Source organism: Megascapheus bottae, chromosome 19 (genome assembly GCF_031878675.1).
Source record: "Megascapheus bottae isolate mThoBot1 chromosome 19, mThoBot2.hap1, whole genome shotgun sequence".
Lineage (NCBI taxonomy): Eukaryota > Metazoa > Chordata > Mammalia > Rodentia > Geomyidae > Megascapheus > Megascapheus bottae.
Window position 1 is genome coordinate 47841002 of NC_143527.1, and position 19710 is coordinate 47860711.

Sequence of the window (19710 nt, forward strand, 5' to 3'; positions counted from 1 at the left end):
GCTGTTCCAGACTTGACTCAGTTGCTGTAAGAGCCAAGACCCTGAGATTTCTTCATCTGATTTAATATCCAATTAGGTTAGCTGACTGCTGTAGGAAGCTAGTCATTAACACTTTCAATACTACTCCATTTTTTTCTTCTGAGAAATCTGCAAGTCTAGTTTTGTGTTTTTGTATAATCCTGTTTCTTCCTGCTTTAAAAGTCCCTATTCTTTGCTGTTCTGCAGTTTCATTGTGTGCTTAGATTCATATTTACCTTACTCAGGATTTGTCCTATTTCTTGTTTTTGAGGATTCTCATCTTTCTATCAAGATGGGGTATATTTTCAATTTCCTCCATCTTAAAAACTGTTCAAGAGTCTTACTGTTGAATGTTTTGCTGTTAGCTTTGTTTTTATTTTCAGGAATTTTAGATGCTTTGTTTTCAGATCTTGTTTTTCTTGTCCTAATGTTGTATTCAATTACTTTTCTTTTTATTATATCTTTAATAGAATGTTTTATTCAATTACTTTTCCTTTTATTATTAATAGAATGAGTAAAACCTCCACAGATTGTCTGCAGTAGCTGAAGTGCTAGGCATTCTGATCCTTCTTTTAAGCCCTAACCTTTCTGTTGTTAAGGGATCTTTTTCTTGTCCATTTCCAAGTGTGAGTTCATTAATGGACTTCATAGAATTTTTGATGCTTTGGTTTGGAGCCTGGCTCAAGTGGTAAAGTGGCTGTCTAGTGAGCACAAGGCCTTGAGTTTAGACCACAGTACTGAAAAGAAAAAAAAAAACAAGTATTCATTGCAAGAAATTAGACTGAGGGCATATCATATTGTAACATTGGAAGTAATTTGCTTCTCTCACTCACTGTAAGTTCTTTCTGTGCTGAGGATAACATTTCAAAGTCTTCTAAATAGTCTCAAACCAGATAAAAATGTGCGTAACTATGAGAGAACGTGTGCTCACATTGCTGTTATTTTAATAGAACCGACTGTGAGAGCAGAACTGATGGAACAGGTGCCTCATATCGCACTATTTTGTCAAGAAAACCGGCCTTCAATACCATATGCTTTTTCCAAATACTTACTACCTATTGTGGTTAGATATCTTGCAGATCAAAACAATCAGGTAAGATTTCCATTTACTACTTCTTAAAAGCAGTTTTAAATAGCAGAATGTATATAAAATGACCTAACTTGATTCATCTCTCTTGAATATTTTTTGGCTTAACTTTATTATTCTCTTTTTCAAAACTGACGGATCATGTGAGATATATTAAGATTATCTTTAATAGGATTTATAAGTGACCTAAGTGGGTTCTCTCACTTGGCACCCTGTTAGGCATCCCTCAGAAAGTTACTTTGTGGGCCATGTTTACAAAGATGCCTTTTATGTTCCACTTCATCTGTTACAACATAGAAAGTTTTGTACTTGTAGTAATTGAATAAAATAGTCACAGTATTTATTTGCCAGTTACATTTTTTTTAAGTTGAGAAATCTTGTGTAGTTTATAAATCCAGTGATAGTTTTATTGCTGTGAATGTACTTTGTTTATATTGTTGTTTGTTCAATCCTTTTCTCCTTTAGGTGAGGAAAACAAGTCAGGCAGCTTTGCTGGCTCTGTTGGAACAGGAGCTGATTGAAAGATTTGATGTAGAGACCAAAGTATGCCCCGTCCTCATAGAGCTGACTGCCCCAGATAGTAATGATGATGTGAAAACGGAAGCTGTGGCTGTGAGTAGAATGGCATTTCTCTTCTTAGGCAAATCTGACTTATATAATTCTATTAAAGTAGCCATAAATTATTAAATAGATAAGGACCTCCAAGAGAAAAGGTGTCCACATACTTAAGACAGTTCGAAGTAACTATAAACCTTTACTATGTTAATATGAAAAATAAGATGGTTACTACCAGTGCATTTAAATGAAAAACAACAGCCATATGGATGGATAAATAAAATGGTTATTACCAGTGCATTTAAATTTAAAACATCCGGGGCCAGGAGGCTAGCCTAGTGGTCAGGCGTTTAGCCTAGTGGTAGGTAGAGTGCTTGCCTCGCATTCATGAAGACCCAGGTTTGATTCCTTGGTACCACATACATAGAAAAAGCCAAAAGTGGTACTGTGGCTCAGGTGGTAGAGCTCTAGCCTTAAGAAAGCCCAAGGAGGCCCGGAGTTTGGCCTAGTGGTAAGAGTGCTTGCCTAGCATGCACGAAGACCCAGGTTCAATTCCTCAGTACCACATATATATATATATATATATATATATATATATATAAAAACTGAAAATGGTGCTGTGGTGCCAGTGGTAGAATGCTAGCCTTGAGAAAGCTTAAGGACAGTGCTCCGACCCTGAGTTCAAGGCCCAGGAATGGCAAAAAAAGAAAGAAAGAAAGAAAGAAAGAAAGAAAGAGAAAGAAAGAAAGAAAGAAAGAGAGAAAGAAAGCAAGCCCAAGGACAATGCTCAGCCCCTGAGCTCAAGCTAGGACTGGTAAAAAAAAAAATTATCTGCCATATTGAAGGAAGAAACATGTAAGCAGTTGCTGTTGGACACTTTTCTAGACATTGTATAAGGACAGTGATAAAAAGCAATACTTTGTACTTGGTTCTTCATTGATATTTACAGCACCACATATGTTACATGATGATTTCTTTAACAAAATCAAGTTTTTGAGTTTTTCTTGATGTGGCTAACAAATTTTATTATTTGAAATAATAGAACATGTGTTAGAAATTAGTAAAATATATTGTGATTCAATTTTTACTACCTGCGTTCAGGTAATAAAAATTTTTATAGTAAAATAGAAAAGTCATCAGTTTTCTCTTTATACATAATGTAATGTAATTGTGTCTAATTGAACCCAAAAGTTTATACATCTTCTAAATTGCCAAAGGTAGAAATAAATTATTCTAGTTCAATGATTCTAGCCTCTTTCCTTGAACAGTTTGTTTACTTGATGACTTTATTTTTTTAAAATACCCAATTATCAGTCAATAATAAAATTGAATGCTTTTTTATGGAAATGAAATTTGTATAACAATCATTTTAAAGTGAACAGTGATATTTAGCACATCACTTCTACTTAGCTCAAAACATTTGTAAGTTATAAAAATCCCTTGACAAGCCCCACACAGGTGACTCATCCCTGTAATCCTAGCTACTGAGGAGGCTGAGATCTGAGGATCTAGGTTCAAAGATAGCCCAGGTACTAAAGTCTACGAGACTGTTATCTCTAATTAACCACTAAAGAACCGGAAGTGGTGCTGTAGCTCCAGGGGTAGGGCAGTAGCCTTGAGCTGAAGAGCTCAGGGACAGCTCCCAGGCCCAGAGTTCAAGCCCCATGAGCGACACACACAAAAAAGAAATCCCTTGACAAAATTTGTTTGGGTATGACTCTTGATTTCATATTAAACAGGGTCTAACCTGCTGTGTCATTACTTATGATGGGATTTAAAATTAATAAAAATATTTAGAAAAATAAAATAATTATTACAAACAATATATTTTTAGTCGAACCTTTGTGGCTCTCACAGTTGGTTTCTGTTTACTCTAGGCAAACTTGTTCCATTAATTTCATTTGTCTTAGATTAGTGATCCAGTGGAACTTTGGATTTTTTGGTAATGTTTATTGGAAAAACAAAGCTAGTGTTGGTACTGGGAGATGTTTTGCCCCTCTAGTTCTAGTGTTGGAATCTGAGTAGGGATTGTGCTAAGCCTACAGATGAATTTGAAGAGAATTACCAGCCTAGCTAGCCACAAACCTGATCGATTCCTCCCTTTACCTAAGGATTTGGTTATGTTGTCTCTTTTGTATTTTTCAGGAGAAAAAATTTGTATGTATTTTGCTAGACTTCATGGGTGTGTTTGTGTTTGTGTGTTTTGCTGCACATGGCCATTCTGAGATTTGACTTGTTTAGGACCTCTTACTTGTTAGGTAGATACTCTTCCATGTGAAACTAGTTTTCTTTTGCTATTTTTCTTTTTTTTTGGTCAGTACTGGGGGCTTGAATTCAGGGCCTGAGCACTGTCCTTGGGCTTTCTCAAGGCTAGAGCTCTACCACTTGAACCACAGCATCACTTTCAGGTTTTTTTTTTTTTTTCTATGTATGCAGCAGATACTGAGGAATGTAACCCAGGTCTTCCTACATGCTAGGCAAGCCATCTTCCACTAGGCCAAATGCTGGCCCTGCTTTTGTTGTTTTTTTTAGGTAGGATCTTGTTCTTTTAGATGGGGCTGGCCTCAGCCCATGATTCACCTCTTTAGACCTATGTGGCTGCATTACAGATGTGTGCTGCCACCCCCATTTTCCAGATTTAACTATAGTCTTGCTAACCTTATTGCCAGGGCAAGCTTCAAAAGAAAATTCTCTTGGTCTCTGTCTCTTTAGTAACTAGGACTGCAAGTGTATACTACCTTGCCCAATCCAGATTTTCATGATTTTTTTTTTTTTTTAATTTACTGGTCTTGGTGCTTGAACTCTGGGCCTGGGTGCTATTCCCGAGCTTCTTTTGCTCAAGGCTAGTTCTCTACCACTTGAGCCACAGTGACACTTGTGGCTTTTTCTGAGCAGTTTATTGTAGATAAGAGTCTCTTCCTACTTGGGCTTGCTTCCAACTCTGATTCTCAGATCTCAGCCTCCTGAGGAGCTAAGATTTACTAGTGGGAGCCACCGGTGCCCAGTACTGCTCAGAGCAATTTTTTTTTTTACATCATAGTGAATAGTGCTTTGTCTTTTTAAAAAGCTTTCTAGTTGGTTGTTGCTAATTTATAGAAATAAATTAGTACTCTGTTTATCCCCAACCTTAAATTCATTTACTTGTTTTGGTGGCTTCTTTGTATGTAGATTTTTAGGATATCTAAATAGACAATAATGGATATCTAGTAGATATAACATTATGTTATACAAGACATAACATAATGTTATATCTAATAGATAATAATATTAAGGAATGGTTTCTTCCTTCCCATTTTGAATGTCTTTTTACCTTGTCATATTTTTATAGTCTAGGACTAGATATTAATGGGTAAATGACAGAGCAGATACTTTTTCTCTATTAACTATGGGTTGAATGTACTTCTATAATGGAGAGTTTTGAAATGAAGTTAATCTGCACTTTACTTGGCATATTGTATTAACTGAAACATTGGCTTTTGGAATTCTGTTCCAAAATTGAGACTTTGTATAACTAAAACATAGTTCTCATACTTGATGTTCAGTAAGCATGTGATTTAAAAGTTGAGGATTTGACAGTAAAGAAAACTAGATCAGATCCTTAGGGAAAACTTTCCATTTTTACAGTCACTGTGCTTTTTTTTTTTTTTTTTAGGTCAGTCCTGGGGCTTGAACTCAGAGCCTGGGTTCTGTCCTTGGGCTTTCTCAGGGCTAGCATCTACCACTTGAGCTATAGCACCACTTTGGGCTTTTTCTGTGTATGTGGTACTGAGGAATGGAACCCAGGGCTTCATTCATGCTAGGCAAGCATCTGCCACGCTCCAGGTCCCTTACCATGTTCCTTAATAGGATAAATGTATACTTTTTTTTAAAGCTTTTAAATTATCTGGAAAATATTTTTTTGTTGTTGTTGTTTTTGTTTTTTGTCAGTCATGGGGCTGGTACTCTGTCCCTGAGCCCTGAAGAGATCAAGGCTACCGTCCTACCCCTTGAACCACAGGGCCACTTGCAGTTTTCTGGTAGTTAATTGGAGATAAGAGTCTCAGGTCCTTTTGTGCCCTGGCTGGCTTTGAACTGTGACCCTCAGATCTCATCAGCCTCCTGAGGAGCTAGGATTTCAGGTGTGACTCACCAGCTCTGAAAAATGCTTTAAGTAAATGAGTAATAGGGGAAAGATGTAAGTTCAATAGAGTTGTGGTTTATTGTACATTTAGTATATATTGGTCAATTTGTATTTTCTTAAATTATAGACCTTTATTGCTACCATATTTAACTAGGAAAATTTCTTACCTTAAAGATATTTTTAGTTATTTTTTTCTTATTTTATTGTAGATAATGTGCAGGATGGCTCCCATGGTCGGGAAAGATATTACAGAACGTCTTATCCTCCCTCGATTTTGCGAGATGTGCTGTGATTGTAGAATGTTTCATGTTCGAAAGGTATGATTAATGCAATAAGTATGTGCAATTTAATAAGATTTGTTTTGATTTGCTTTTTTTGGTGCTAATCCTGGGGCTTGAACTCAGGGCCTGGGCACTATCTCTGAGTTTTTGTGCCCAAGGATACTGTTTTATTACTAGAGCCACAGCTCTACTTCTAGCTTCTTTGCTGTTTTGTAAAGTTTTACCAATTTTCCTGCTCAGGCTGTCTTCCAATTATGATCTCTAGATCTCAGCCTCCTCAGTAGCTTGGATTACAGATATACTAGGCCACTGGTACCTGGCTAAGATTGGAATTTTTTTTTCATTTTTTAAAAATGCATTTTTTAAAATACAAGTAAAATGTTTGTTAAACATGACATTTGAAATACGATGTAAAAATCAATGTTAATAAATGCTTTAATAAAAAAATTTAAAAATGCAATTTTTATGTGTGTTACTAGAAATTGAATCCATGGCTTTATTCATGCTAGTTAGAGAAGCATTCTGCCATTGTGCCAAATCCCTAGCCCAGTGTAGATTTTTTTTTCTTTTTTCTTTTTTTGGTGAGTCATGGGGCTTGAACTCGGCCTGGGCACTGTCCCTGAGCTTTTCATTGCAAGGCTACTGCCCTACTCTTGAGCCATGTCCCACTTCCCGTTTTGTAGAGGTTAATTGGAGATTCGAGTCTCGGGTCCTTTTGTGCCCAGGCTGGCTTTGAACCTTGATTCTCAGATTTCACCCTTCTGAGTAGCTAGGATTACAGGCATGAGCCACCGCGCCTGCTGTAGATTGTTTTTAAGGGATTCTATAGTTAATATTTTAAATTGTCAATTACACTTTCGTTTTTAGGTCTGTGCTGCCAATTTTGGAGACATTTGCAGTGTAGTTGGCCAGCAAGCTACTGAGGAAATGTTGGTAGGTATCATAGGTATAACCAATTAGGCAACATATTACAAAGTAGCTTGTAAAGTTTAAAATGTCATCAGTTACCCTATATTTTATTGGCATAGTTCTGGAAGTATAAAGTAGAATATTAATGGTTTTGCTTATTGTACAAGTTCACAGAGTTTTTGGAAACATACAAAATTTTACATAGAGCTCTTGGATAACATTTTTCAACTTTAAAGTTGAAACTGAACTTTATAAGAAGAACGTGACACTCATTTGTAGACTGTCAATTGTGAATTAGAGATGATTCATTAAAAATCACTAAACCGGGCCGGGAGTTTGGCCTAGTGGTAGAGTGCTTGCCTAGCATGCACAAAGACTGGGGTTCAATTCCTCGGTACCACATACATAGAAAAGCCACAAGTGGTGCTATGGCTCAAGTGGTAGAGCACTAGCCTTGAGGAAAAGCCCAAGGACAGTGTTCAGGCCCTGAGTTCAAGGCCCAGGACTGGCAAAAAAAAAAATCACTAAACCTTAGCCCTTGGCTCTGGTGGCTCATGCCTGTAATCCTAGCTACTCAGGAGGCTCAAAGCCAGCCTGGGCACTAAAGTTTGTTCGATTCATCTCCAATTAACTGCCAGAAAATTGGAATTGACACTGTGGCTCAAGTGATAAGAGTGATGGCCTTGAGCTGAAGAACTCAAGAACAGTGCCCAGGGCCAGAGTTCAAGCCCTATGACTGATAAAAGAAAAAAAAAAATGACTGAGTGTTTCGCCTAGTAGTAGAGTGCCTGCCTAGCATGCAGGAAGACCCGGGTTCAATTCCTCAGTACCACATACATAGAAAAAAGCCAGAAATGGTGCTGTGGTTCAAGTGGTAGAGCTCTAGCCTTGAGAAAGCCCAAGGATAGTGCTCAAGCCCTGAGCTCAAGCCCCAGGTCTGGCAAAAAAAAAAATAATAATAATAATCACTGAAGATTAGATTTAAGTAGGTTCTCCAGATTTAAAAGAAAGGAAATGGTTCAAACAGAGCAAATGAAAGACATAAAACTGTGGGACCATCGTCTGTTTTCCTCCCTGTATAGCTGCCCAGGTTTTTCCAGCTGTGTTCTGACAATGTGTGGGGAGTCCGGAAGGCTTGTGCCGAGTGCTTCATGGCAGTTTCATGTGCAACATGTCAGGAGATCCGAAGGACCAAGCTCTCAGCACTGTTTATTAACTTGATCAGTGATCCCTCACGTTGGGTAAGGTTTTTTATAAATTGTACATTTAAATCTATTTTAAGGTAGGTATGATTTTGTACTTTAAGAGACAGTGTTTGTTATTTATTTAGTCATTCATTCTTTCAAAGTTATACAGCGGAAAGGCTGACATCAAAGATTTTTAAATTCTCGTCTGAGAATGTAGCTCAGTGGTAGAGTACTTGGCTATCACGCTCAAGGCCCTGGATTCCATTGCCGCTCCCCCATAAGAATGTGTAGTTTGGGGGTAGGGAAATCCTTGAGTTTTTGTTCCCTCTTCCTCATCCTTATTCCTTCCCCTTTCCTTCCCTCTCATTCTACCTCCTCACCTTTTCTCTCCTATGCTCTCCTTTTCTCCATATCTCTCCTCTTCTCTCCCTCCTCCTTCCTTGTCCCTCTCTCTCACACACACATTAACACACACTTTCCCTTATGATACGTGTGGTTCTAGCTTTTTTAAAAAGCCAGTTGAAGACCTGGTAGGTAAATGCTAGTAGATACATATTACATTTATTTGTCTGTAAAATTCAGTTATACTCATTTATCTGTAAAATATCTAAAATTCACACATCTTTTATTAAAATTTGCAGAAGGAATTAGTTATTATATCCTTAGAGAACTTGATCTATGGCACATTTGGGTTTAATAATATGCCAGTGTTTCTGTCTTTGATGCCTTTATCAGGCTATGTCTATACTTACTTCCTCCCATAAAACGCTTTTCAAATGTCTTATTTTTAGAAATCTTGATCTTGAAAATAATACAGAAATCCACTATAAAATGGAATTCTTCCCACCTTCCTCCACATTTGCTATTTTGATATGTGCTGAAGGCCTCTGTGAGATAATGTTCCCTGTCTGTCAATTGGACTGTGTGCAGTGCAGTTCTGATACAGTGCTGATACATCCATTGCCTCCTTGTTTTTAACAAATTTCTCTTCCTTCCTCAGAACTTTAAATGTATCTGTCACATTTTGTTGATTTTATTCCTTTTTTTTTTTTTTTTTTTTTTTTTTTTTTTTGGTCAGTCATGGGGCTGGAACTCTGGGTGCTGTCCCTGAACTCTTCAGCTCAAGGCTACCACACCTACCTCTTGAGCCACATTTCCACTTCAGGTTTTCTAGTGGTTAATTGGAGATAAGAGTCCTTTTGTGCCCAGGCTGGCTTTGAACCTTGATCCTCAGATCTCAGCCTCCTGAGTAGCTAGGATCACAGGCGTGAGCCACCGTGCCTGCCTTCCTTTTTATTTTATTTGATGTTATTGGCTCTCTTCATTGTTTTTATTCTTGGGACTACAGCAAGATTCTAAAAACTTGTTGATTGCAGATGTTTCATAGGGTCTCATATTCAGATTATCGTGGTTTGAATATTCCAGCCACAATAAAAAAATAATTGAAAGGTAAAAGGAGAAAATAGTTTATAAAGATTTTTAAAGCTAGGTGAAGAATAATAATTTGGAATCTGTATTTCTTTTATCAAAAGCCTTATCCCAAACATGCTTGGGTTTGGTATGACAGGCATTAGCCATCACACACTTGCTTGTTCATTGAGATGAAGTCTTGCTAGTAACGTTCTTTGCTGGAACCGGCTTCAACTATGATCCTTATAGGTATCAGCTACAATGTCCAACCTCACATTTATTAAGACAACAACAACAAAAATCTTGGTGCATATCTTTTATTGCTGTATTTTTTTTTTTCTTCATAGGTTCGCCAAGCAGCTTTTCAGTCTCTGGGACCTTTCATATCTACTTTTGCTAATCCATCTAGCTCAGGCCAATATTTTAAAGAAGAAAGCAAAAGTTCAGAAGATAGGACAGTAGAAGACCAAAATAGGTATAATTTTATAACTTTGTTTTCCAATTTTACCATTTATGGACATCAGTTCCACTATTTTACCTCAGTATTCTCTTTGGAGAGATAATTTGCTCTTGAAAGTAAAAACTTGTTAAATTTGTCTAGCATTTTGTTTTGGACAAGAATGGTCACATTTAGGATAGTATGCTCATAAACTAAAGTTTTATTTTAAATATAGTTTAGTTACTTATTAAATGATAAAATGCATGTAACACTTAGCACATGCCTAGCTAGCATATAGGCTTGAATACTATTTTTAATAAAATTATTAACCTAATAAACTGTTGGTATTTACAATATGAGAGGTGTTAGAGATGATGATTGTGATCAGTATTTAAGGAGTAAAACCTAATCTAAGAATGTATTTGGCTAGAACTGAGCGCAGTGGCTCATGCCTGTAATCCTAGCTACTCAGGAGGCTGAGATCTGAGGATCACAGTTCAAAACCAGCCTGGGCCCTAAAGACCATGAGACTTTTATGGTCTTAACATCTAGAAAACCAGTGCTAAGGCTCAAGGGGTAAGTGTGATAGTCTTGAGCTGAAGAGCTCAGGGATAGTGCCCATATCCAGAGTCCAAGCCCCATGAGTGACAAAAAAGAAAAAAAAAAGAAAGAAAGAAAATGTATTTGGCTGGGTACCAGTGACGTAAGCCTATAATCATAGCTACTCGGGAGGCTGAAACCTGAGAATTGCTGTTTGAAACCAGACCAAGCAGAAAAGCCTGTGAAACTTACTTCCCCCAGCGAAAAGCTGAAAGTGATGATGTGGTTCAAATGGTAGATTGAACCCCCTCCAGTACCCCCCCATGCTTATCCCCCACCCCCAAAAAACAGTATGTAGTCCATTTTGGACTATTTTCCTTGCAGTCAGAAGTGTTTCTTGATTTCTCTGATATGATAATTGTAACCTCCAAACTGAGCATTCTAATGATAAGCCACAAAGATGTTTGCTAAAATGCAAGTTTTACGGTAATCAGTTTTCAAAGTTATCTTAAGATAAGTGATTTTTGTTTTTTAAAATTTGCATTGCTGGGTGCTGGTGGCTAATGCCTGTAATCCTAACTACTCAGGAGGTTGAGATCTAGCCCATGCAGGAAAAATCCATGAGACTTTTATCTCAGATTAACCACTAGAAAACTAGAAGTGGGGCTGTGGTCAAAGTGGTAGAATGCTAGCCTTGAGCAAAAGAGTGGAAGGACAGCGCCAAGGCCCTGAGTTCAAACCCCATGACCAGCCCCTCCCCTCAAAATTTGCATTAAAAACTTGAATTTTCATCCTTAGAAATTATAATCATATATTTAGAGGAAAAACTATTTAGATCTAATTTGGAGCACAGGAAATGTGCATAAATAAACTTCTGTAATTATTCATGGGAGATAGTTTGAGCACATGGTTTTGGAATGGTCTTTACTGTAATGCTTGAGTTACCGTAGTTTCTTGTCCCTCCCTTATGATGATGCTAATGAACATTTTCTTCTGTAGGTCTTGGTACTGTGCTATTTGCTTTCTTGGTGTTTTGATTTGGCAGTTCTTCCTTTCTTCTCTGCTGCCTTGTTTTACCTTTTTGCCCGTTCTCCTACTCTCCTGCTGAATAGCCAAACAAACCTGAGGTACTGTTTTTTGTAAAGGAAGAAAAATCACTTTAACCTTGTCTTCCCAGAACTCTGTCAGTTCTTTTGACAGGAATTTGGCAAAAATGATGAGGGGGGTGGAAATGTTATGTTTTTCACTTTTAAAGTTAGTGTACTTTTTTTGTTGTTTTTACTGTCAACTTCTCTGAAGACGTAAATAACTTTTACTTTGCAATTTGGAAAGTGTGTATTTAGAAAATTGTGAATTACAAGGTATTAATGTCAGGTAGGGGACTGCACCCTTTGGAGGGGAAAAGGCAGATAGTAAAATTTTCATTGTTACTACAAAGGGTCTGCCTTTGTAGTGTGGGAACAGCCATTAGGTTGTAAAGGATGGCTTGGCTGTGTTCCAAGAAAACTTTATTGATAAAAAGTTTGTATGCCTACTAAGGCCAAGCTTGCTGACTGGCAGTATATGGCACTATGGAAAAGCTATTTAAAGATAATTTAATTCCTTTAGTGTTTTTCATTGTAATGAGGTATACCTTGTTTGTACCCCTTGTTGTTAAGTCAATGTTTGTAGTGTTGGATTTTCATTATAGTACTATACTTTATTGACTTGTTAATGGTATGGTGAAGAGAAAGAGTTTCTGGATAAGAAAGAAATTGTCATTAAGTATTATAAAAAGCTTTTAAATACTTTTAACTGTCTAGCTTGATAAAGAGCTAGTCCTATATATTGGTAAAATTCAGAACGATTGGCTTGGTTAGCCTTCCAGAAATACTATACTGGCTTTTGGTTTTAGGGTGTCATAAAACTGTCTGATTGTTGACAATGATTTATTGATTGATTGTGCAAAAAGTAACTGAGCACCTACTATGAACCACATGCTGTAAATAGAACTTGGTTCTTGTACTCAAGCTTTTCTAGAATTAAGATTTCTCAAACCCAATACCTTATAATATAAGCTGTTGATACTGGTTTTGCTCCATTACTTAGTATAGTGTTTCACCTGAGGCTGAAAGTCATATAGTCCTCAAGAATGTGTTTATTGATTGTTAATCTCTGACGATTATCAGCTTTGTCTTTCAGATACCCTAAGTCACTTTATTAATGCTTCTTTGCAAGTGCTGATAAAGGCTACTTACCCAAGCAGAGTAAAACAGTTAGGTTTTTAAAGTGTAAGCGTTCTCTTTTATCTTTCTTGAAAGTTACATTGACTACCCTGTGCTGGTTTGGTTCTCTTTGCCTCTTGTTGCTTTCTTTTAGAAAGACATCACGTTCAGTCTGTACCCTCTTAACAACATGACAGTGTGTTCATTACCTTCCAGAATCCTTCTTTTGACTTATCCAGGAAACTTGGAACTTATTTCCTTGGTTGTCAATGATTTTAGATCATTATTATTATTATTATTTAAATTTTATTATCTCATAGTAGTTGTACAAAAGAATTGCCACTTTTAGCAAAGCAGTTTATTGGATGCAGTGCATCTTGATCTGTGTCACTCCTTTCAGCGTTCTCAGCCACCCCTCCCACCATCCCTCACTTTTCTTAATTTTATAGTATATGCATTGACTTGTTGACTACATCCTGCCCCTTCTCTTTGTTTGCTCCTTTGCCCGGGGTCTCATTCTCCCCCTTTCAGGCATTCATTTCCTAGTGTTTATATTGTTGAACTTTGACTTTGCCTTTCTAAGCAATTACACCATTGGAGTTCTCCCTTGAATCTACCATATTTCAGTTAATACATTTGTATACACTTGCTTACCACCAAACATACTCAGTTAGACGTTTATATACTACTTCTGTCTTAAAAAGTGGGAATATGTTCAACCTTTGTCTCTTGAGGCCTGATTTACTTCACATAATTTTTTTTCAGGTTCTTCCAGATATAATATTCTTTCTAATGAATGAGTAAAATTCCCTTGTATATGTGCTCCTGTGTGTGTGTATACATATCACATTTTCTTGATCCATTTGTCTGTTGAGGGGCATCTGTATGATTCCATACCTTGGCTATGGTGAATAGTGCTGTAGTAAACATGGTTGTGCTGATGGCTTTACTGTATCCTGGGACAGGTGCCCAGGATTAGAACTGCTGAGTAGACCTAGGGTAGTTCTATGGCTTTTTTTTTTTTTTTGGAGGAATCACTGTACTGCTTTCTAGACTGCTTGAATAGGTTTACATTCCTTCTAGCAGTGCATTAGGGTTCCTTTTTGGTCACATCTTCACTAGCGTATTAATTTTTTTTTTTTTTTGTCCATTGTGGGCCTTTAACTCTGGGCCTGGGCTTTAAGCTCTTCAGATAATTTTAGATAAGAGTCACCTGGGCTGGCTTTAAACTTTGATTCTCAGATCTCAGCCTCCTGAGTAGCTAGGATTATAGGAGTAAGCCATCAGCGCTCGGCTATCATACAATTTTATTTATTTATTTTTTTTGCCAGTCCTGGGGCTTGAGCTCTAGGCCTGAGCACTGTCCTTGCACTTTCCTCAAGGCTAGCATTCCACCACTTGAGCCACAGCACCATTTCTGGCTTTTTCTATGTATGTGGTACTGAGGAATTGAACCTGGGTCTTCGTGCATGCTAGGCAAGCACTCTACCACTAGCCCAAACTTCCAGCCTCTTATTTTCTCTTTTTCATTAGTGATAGTAATCATACAAATTAATAAGTTTCAATTTATACATGTATATATATTATTATATTCACCATCCACTGTTCTCTCTTGTCCTTCTTCTGCCATTCCTCATACTAATTTTTTTTATTTTTTGTCTATCCTGGGGCTTAAACTCTGGGCCTGGACGCTGCCCTTGAGGGCTTCAGCTCAAGGCTACCACCCTATCATTGGAGCCACAGTGCCACTTCCACTTTTCTAGTGGTTAATTGGAGATAAGAGTGTCATGGACTGCAGTGCTGGGCTGCTTTTGAACCTCGATCCTCAGATCTCAGTATCCTGAGTAGCTAGGATTACAGGCATGAGCCACCACACCTGGCTATCATACTAAGCTTTAATCCTGTCTTTTAAGTTATATCTTGGTATATGTCATGCAGTAGGCTGTAGACCCATATCATTTCATCTTTGTTTCTGGTGGCTTCTTCACGGGGTCTCTGTAACATGATTGATGTCCTGAATGAGTTATTTTTTTAATTGTAATTAATAGAGGAGTTACAGTTATATTCGCCAGATAGGAGCATTACTTTACACACATTGATACCCCTTCTCAAAATGTTTTTGAGTTATTTTAAAAACCATAGATCTCAGAAACCTTAAGTAACTTGGGCTAGGTTTTGTTCATTGAGCTTAATACCAGCTATACAAGTAAATGCTGTTGCCATAAATTTGAAGGGACTTCATTGCCAAAACTCCATTTAATTAATTCATAGTACAGTACTTGGAAGGTGTGTCCTTCCAAGGTGAGTTTTCTCTGCTTTTCCTTCTTAGAATTCACTCCTTTTTGGGGGAAGTGGGAGAGTGGTCGGTTCTGGGGTTTGACCTCAGGGCCTATGTTCTGTCCCTAAGATTTTTTTCCTCAAGGCTAGTGCTCTGCTGTTTGAGCCACAACACCACTTCTAGATTTTTCTGAGTAGTTTATTGGAGATAAAAGTGTCTTGCTTTGGGCTAGCTGTCAGTCATGATCCTCATATCTCAAAGACTCTTGAGTAGCCGGAATTTCAAATGTGAGCCTTCAGCGTCCAGGGAACCCAGTGCTTTTTTTTTCTTGTTGAGGTAGTGTATAGAGGGTTTACAGTTACGTTCGCCAGATAGTAGGTGCATTACTTCTCACACCTTGATACCTCTTCTCCTGTTTTCGTCCCCATTTCCTTCCCCCCACCCCCTCCCAATCATCTTTTTTCCTCCCCTTCCCTTTCCTATTTCAAATAAACAAATAAATGTATATACAATATACCAAGTGACAAAGTCAGATACACTAACACTATGAGATTAACCAAAGGGCAACAAAAGAGAAGAGAAATAACATAGTACATTAAGAACAACAATCACACATTATATAGCTCTTGTTTCCATATCCTAGAGATCCTTTCATTTGGTCTCATCCTATATGACCTATGAATCTAGATTTTGAGCTATTGTAATCCTCTGCTAGGAGAGCCCTAGATGTGTACTAATTATTACAAATGAGGGAAACCATGGAGCCTATGTTCCTTTAGGTCTGGCTTACTTTATTTAATAGGATTTTTTTCCCCAAGTCTTCCTGTTTCCTTACAAATGGGGCAGTGTCATTCTTTTTGATGGCAGCATAGAATTCCATTGTGTATAAATGCCACATCTTCTTGATCCAATCATCTACTGAAGGGCATCTTGGGTTGGTACCATATCTTTGCTATGGTAAATAGTGCTGCAATGAACATCGCTGTGCTAGTGGATTTAGTATGTCCTCATTTCTGGATGTTTGGGTAAATGCCAAAGAGTGGAATTGCTGGGTCATAGGGGAGATCAATGTTTAGTCTTTTGAGGAACTGCCATAACTGCTTTCCATAGTGATTGAATGAGTTTGCACTCCCACCAACAGTGGAGTTGTGATCCCTCCTGGCCACATCCCCTCCAGCATCTGTTGCTATTAAATTTCTTGATGATGGCCATTCTAACTAGAGTGAGGTAGAATCTCAAAGTTGTTTTGATTGGCATTTCTTTTATGGCCAGAGATGTTGAGCATTTCTTCATGTGTCTATAGGCCATTCTTATTTCCTCTTCAGAGAAGACTCTCTTTAAGTCTTTGGCCCATCTTTTAATGGGATGATTGTTTCTTTGAAGATTTGTTTTTGAGAGATTCATTTTTTTTTAGCTGTAGATATATTTTAGATATGAGGCCTTTGTCTGTTGTATTGTTAGTGAAGATCTTCTCCCACTGTGTGGGCTTTCTATTTAACTTGCTTGCTATGTCCTTTGCCATATAGAAGCTCTGCAGTTTAGTGCAGTCCTGTTTGTCCAAACTTTCTTTAATTTATTGTTTCTGGAACCCCGTGTTTTTGTTTGTTTGTTTGTTTGTTGTTTTTGCCAGTCCTGGGCCTTGAAATCAGGACCTAAGTATTGTCCTTGGGCTTTCTCAAGGCTAGAGCTCCACCACTTGAGCCACAGCACCAATTTATTTATTTAATTTTTTTCTAAATATGTGGTACCAAGAAATCTAACCCAGGTCTTCATGCATGCTAGGCAAGCACTCTACCACTACTCCAGCCCCAACCTAAAGGTGCTGTTTGAGAGAATTTTTTTTACCTACTCTCTAATGTCTCCTGTTTCAGAATCTCTTAGAAGTATTGTGCAGATCACAGTTTTCCCCAGTTTCCAAATCATGTTGGTTTTGTGCAATAGCATTCAGAAGTCTGACCATTGGGAATATTAGAATCTTGATGTTTAGCCAATTGGTCTTGCTCTGACAATTACCCAGTCCAGAAAAAAAATAGTAATTTACAGCATTTAGTGTGTAAATAGGTTAAATCCACACATAAGTAATCCCTCCTGGAACTTAATTTCACAGCAACCTTTTTCTCTATCTTGTAGTTTCTCTTTTTTTTTTTTTTTGCCAGTCCTGGGTTTGAGCTCAGGGCCTGAGCACTGTCCTTGGACTTTCTCAAGGCTAGAGCTCTACCACTTGAGCCTCAGCACCGAGGAATCAAACCCGGGTCTTCATGCATGCTAGGCAAGCACTTTAACCACTAGGCCAAACTCCCAGCCCCTGTAGTTTCTCTTAATGACAAAAAAAACATACTGTGAAATTAAAGTTTAAACTTACTAGTAAGTTTATATTTGTTAGACAAAATTTAACAAAATGATTTTATTGGTAGGAATGTTACAATTCAGTCATAATGCTAAGGTGCTTCAAGTGCCCTCTGGCTTTGAATGACCTTTTAACTAGGGTGTGTGTGTGTGTGTGTTTTAAAAGTTTTCTTAAATGTATCACCTGATAATATACCATATACTAGAAGTAGATTCAATTCATCCAAACATGAATGTATTACCATTTTCATTAAACTGCTTTTGATGATCTCTCATTTGTCTGGAATTTCTACAGCCAGTCTTAGCCTTCAGCTTGTTGTAGGTACTGATTTTAGAATGATCTTGCAAAAAGAATATATTTCTGTTGCCCATCATTTCCTTCTCCTAGTGCTGTTGAAATCGTTGTTGCTTAGAATGGCTATCCTTTTATTAGTTCTTCTCTTTGTATGCTATTTCTTTGAATACTTTTCCTTCCCTTGGCCTCCTAAACATGGTTCTTCTAAATAGAATTCATGTCATTTCCTCTAAGGCCTGTGGACAAGTTTTTTTACTCACTACTCTGGGAATGATTGACTTATTTTTCATGTCTTTTGTTTGCCTCTAATTATAATCTCATTTGCATTGAAATCCTCAAACCTAATATCACTTCCTGGTTCCTAGTAGATGCTCACTAAGTGCTTGTTAAATTTCATTGAGTTTAATTGACAGATAAACAGTAGACTTATGTTAATGGGCAGCTTCTATCAATGGACTTTAATTAGGAATGTGTACCATTTACCAGCTAAATTATTCCTTTTGAGGAACTTTTCTGGGAATAGGGATGAAATTGCAGAAGAAGAAATCTTCTATTTTCTCTTGAGCAGATTTGTAATACATTTTGTGAGATAATAGAGTTTTTTTTCCTTTCCTCTTTTTTTTATAAGCATAGAATCCTTCTCAGCTTTTACCTTAAAGCATAGTGGCAATACAAATCCTAAAAATCAAATAATTTTAAACAAATGTATGTATCTTAAAAGGCATTGTAGGAATTTATTTTTTCCTACTGTTACTGAAATTATCACATTGTTACATTTTCCAACTAATAATATTGCTTGCATGTATATGTAGCATTTATGCTCAGCTGGTGTTTATATCTCTGAACACAGAATAACTGACGGAAAAAGAAGCATTAGGAGTAATATGCATAAACTATTCAAGTTGTATGGATAATTTTTAGTACTTAGCGTGTCTAAACGCTGTATGTAATGTCTTTCATTGATTTTTTCAGTAATTTTTTTATTCTTTTATTTTTCCAAATAAAACAATAAGGATCTGCAGTCAAGATGTCCCAGGGGAAGGACAGGTCAAGCCAGAAGCTGTTACTCCAGATCTCAGTGCGTCCAGTTCCAGTGATCAACTGGAAAACATGCCGGAAGATGGTGCTGCAGAAGCATTCAAGAGCTCTTCAGGTGAAACAAGCATTCCAGTGGATGGCGCTTTACTTTGTACTTTGTCTTCAGAATCTCATCAGGAAGCAACAAGTCATGAGAATGATAAAAAACCTGGAAACTACCAACCTTCATTCCATCCAGAGCTTGGCACCAGTTCACAAGATTCCACTCCCTTAGATCAGGAATTATACAACTCTTTCCATTTCTGGAGGACTCCTCTTCCTGCAATTGATCTGGATAGAGAACTCCAGGAGGACTCTGGGAGAAGTCTCAGCCCAGAGAGAACAGAGGAAGCACTGGAAGTTCCCATGTCAGGCTCTCCAAACATCACCATGGCCACTAGGAAGGAACTAGAAGAAATGATAGAAAACCTGGAGCCCCACCTTGACGATCCAGATGTTAAAGGTATGGAAGAGATAGGCGAGTTTGTTCTTTATTCTAAAATTGATTGAAAAAAAAAATTGGCATTAAAAAAATTTTGTCCCCAGAAAAGTTGCCTTTTCTTTTTTCTTTTTCTTAAAGGGTTGGCAAGATCAGTCTTTACTTTTAGGGAAATTTATTGAAGATTGGTCACTGTAGGAATTCCTGTCTTCCTGATGATTCTGTTCCTAGTCGCTGAAAATATACTTTTTTAAAACAAACAAAACAAAAGACAAAAAATAAATTTTGAAAACTCAGAACTGTCAAGTCTTTTTTTTTTTTTCGGGCATGGGGCTTGAACTGTGGGCCTGGGCACTGTCCTTGAGCTCTTCATCTCAAGGCTATCACCCTACCACATCACCACTTCTGGTTTTCTGGTGGTTAATTGGAGATGGAGTCTCACCAACTTTAGTGCCCAGGCTGGCTTTGAACCATGATCCTCAAATCTCAACCTCATGAGTAGATAGGATTATAGGCATGAGCCAC

The 19710-nt window shown here is 37.5% G+C and overlaps 1 protein-coding gene across 3 annotated transcripts in view; it reads left to right on the forward strand.

The window, feature by feature from the left end:
- Ppp4r1 (protein phosphatase 4 regulatory subunit 1) overlaps positions 1-19710 on the forward strand; it is a 70188-nt gene that overhangs the window by 23937 nt on the left and 26541 nt on the right. For all 3 annotated transcript variants that reach the window (XM_090353517.1, XM_090353519.1, XM_090353518.1), the window contains 7 exons: positions 969-1111; positions 1571-1717; positions 5990-6097; positions 6929-6994; positions 8053-8211; positions 9915-10042; positions 18683-19209. In XM_090353517.1, the coding sequence (XP_090209643.1) occupies positions 969-1111; positions 1571-1717; positions 5990-6097; positions 6929-6994; positions 8053-8211; positions 9915-10042; positions 18683-19209 (1278 nt within the window). The remainder of the gene's footprint in view (positions 1-968; positions 1112-1570; positions 1718-5989; positions 6098-6928; positions 6995-8052; positions 8212-9914; positions 10043-18682; positions 19210-19710) is intronic.